The 1,603-nt window shown below is 55.1% G+C and overlaps 1 protein-coding gene across 1 annotated transcript in view; it reads right to left on the minus strand.

The window, feature by feature from the left end:
* The window catches only part of LOC100952547 (olfactory receptor 6B2), a 991-nt gene extending 542 nt beyond the window's left edge, over positions 1-449 (minus strand). The window contains exon 1 of the mRNA XM_023518249.1: positions 2-449. Within this exon, the coding sequence (XP_023374017.1) occupies positions 2-449 (448 nt within the window). The remainder of the gene's footprint in view (position 1) is intronic.
* Between the last annotated feature and the right edge of the window lie 1,154 nt (positions 450-1,603).

Here is a 1,603-nt window from a genome sequence, read left to right on the forward strand (position 1 = left end):
GTGGTCATGATAACGTGGTAGCGCAGGGGGTGGCAGATGGCCACGTAGCGGTCGTAGGCCATGGAAGCCAGGAGCACACACTCTGTGCACACCAGGGAGCTGAAGAAGTAGAGCTGCGTCATGCACCCGACAAAAGAGATGCGTTTCCGCTGAAGGAGGAGGCCGTCCAGCATCTTGGGCATGATGTCACACACATACCAGATCTCCAAGGATGACATGGAGCTCAGAAAGTAGTACATGGGCCTGTGGAGGGAGGGGCTGGCCCAGACCGTGAGGATGATGGCCAGGTTCTCCACCAGGATGAAGAGGTAGGCGAGCAGGAGGAGGAGGAAGAGCACGTACTGCAGCTCGGGTGTGGTGGGGAAGCCCAGCAGCACGAACGTGCTCACCTTGGTGATGTTCTCCCCCCTCATCGCTCTGTGCTGGGGAGTGGCAGGCCTGCAACACATCCAAGAGCAAGAGAGGAGGGCTACAGGGCAGCAGCGGAGCAGAGAGTGGACCGAGCCTCAGGAGACTCATGCCCAAAGATGGGCCAGCGGTTCGTGTTCTAAGGTCTAAGGTGGGGAAGTCCTGTGTGCCTGCCTTAGATAGGACAGTGAGGTGGGAAGGAGGATGAGGGCACGCTCAGGGGCAGGTGTTCAGGGCGCAGGAAGGAAGGCTGTGTGCAGGACTCGTGGGAGCAGCTGCAGGGGAGGGGTCCTGTGTTCTGCTGTGGAGTTTGGGGTCTGATCAGACAGAAGAGCACCCCGTGGGTTCCCCAGCTACCAGAGCATCCGCTCCTACCACACCTGAGGCGCACACACAGTGATGACACTTACCTAATTTTTCTGAGAGCATTAAGAGAGGGTGAGGCTGGCCTCTGATCTCTCTGGTTGGGGCACTCAGAGCTGGGCAGGTCCCTATGGGTAAGGCAGTGAGCACCTCCTCCTGGGGGAAGGGAGCGGGAATGGACTTGCCCATGAGCCCCCGACTTGTGGCCTCTGGCCGGGTGGTTCTGTGCCTGCTCTCCTGCTCAATGCCTCTCTGGTGCCCACCAGTCCGCAGTACTCCCCAGGTTCCAGCCGCCCCCCTCACCACTCCAGCAAAGCCCACCTGGGCAGCCAGAACTGCTAGTCTCCTGCCTTGCTGGAATGACACCGGGCACATCACTCTGAGGAGGGAGAAATGAATCTGATACTTGTTAGTGATCCTGACTAAGCAGCAGGCAGCTGTAGAAGAACTCTTCCAAAGATAAAAACAAACTTTACGCTGAGCTAAAATAACCTTGAAAAGAAAAAGGGAAAAAAAAAGACTGTAATTATTAACAGTACCCTAGTTTCTAACATCTGTAGCCATGACTAGCTAATTTTGAACTGAAAGATAAAAAGGTATAAAAGAGGTTGGAAAAAAACTGTTCCCTAGAACTCAGCTTTCCATGTCTTGGGGCACCTGAGTTCTGCCCGACAATTAAATGTTCCCTCTTCTATTGTTGGTGTAAGTGTCCGTCTGTCTTAATTGGCCATTTTCCTGCAGGAACTCAAGCAGACGGCTGACCCAGGTCTTGGCCCAGGACACTGGAAATGGATGAGAAGTGCAAGGGGCCTGCTGGGCACCTTCAAGGCTG

The sequence above is a fragment of the Otolemur garnettii genome, unplaced genomic scaffold, assembly GCF_000181295.1.
Source record: "Otolemur garnettii isolate 467f Iridium unplaced genomic scaffold, OtoGar3 scaffold00133, whole genome shotgun sequence".
Taxonomy (NCBI): Eukaryota; Metazoa; Chordata; class Mammalia; order Primates; family Galagidae; genus Otolemur; species Otolemur garnettii.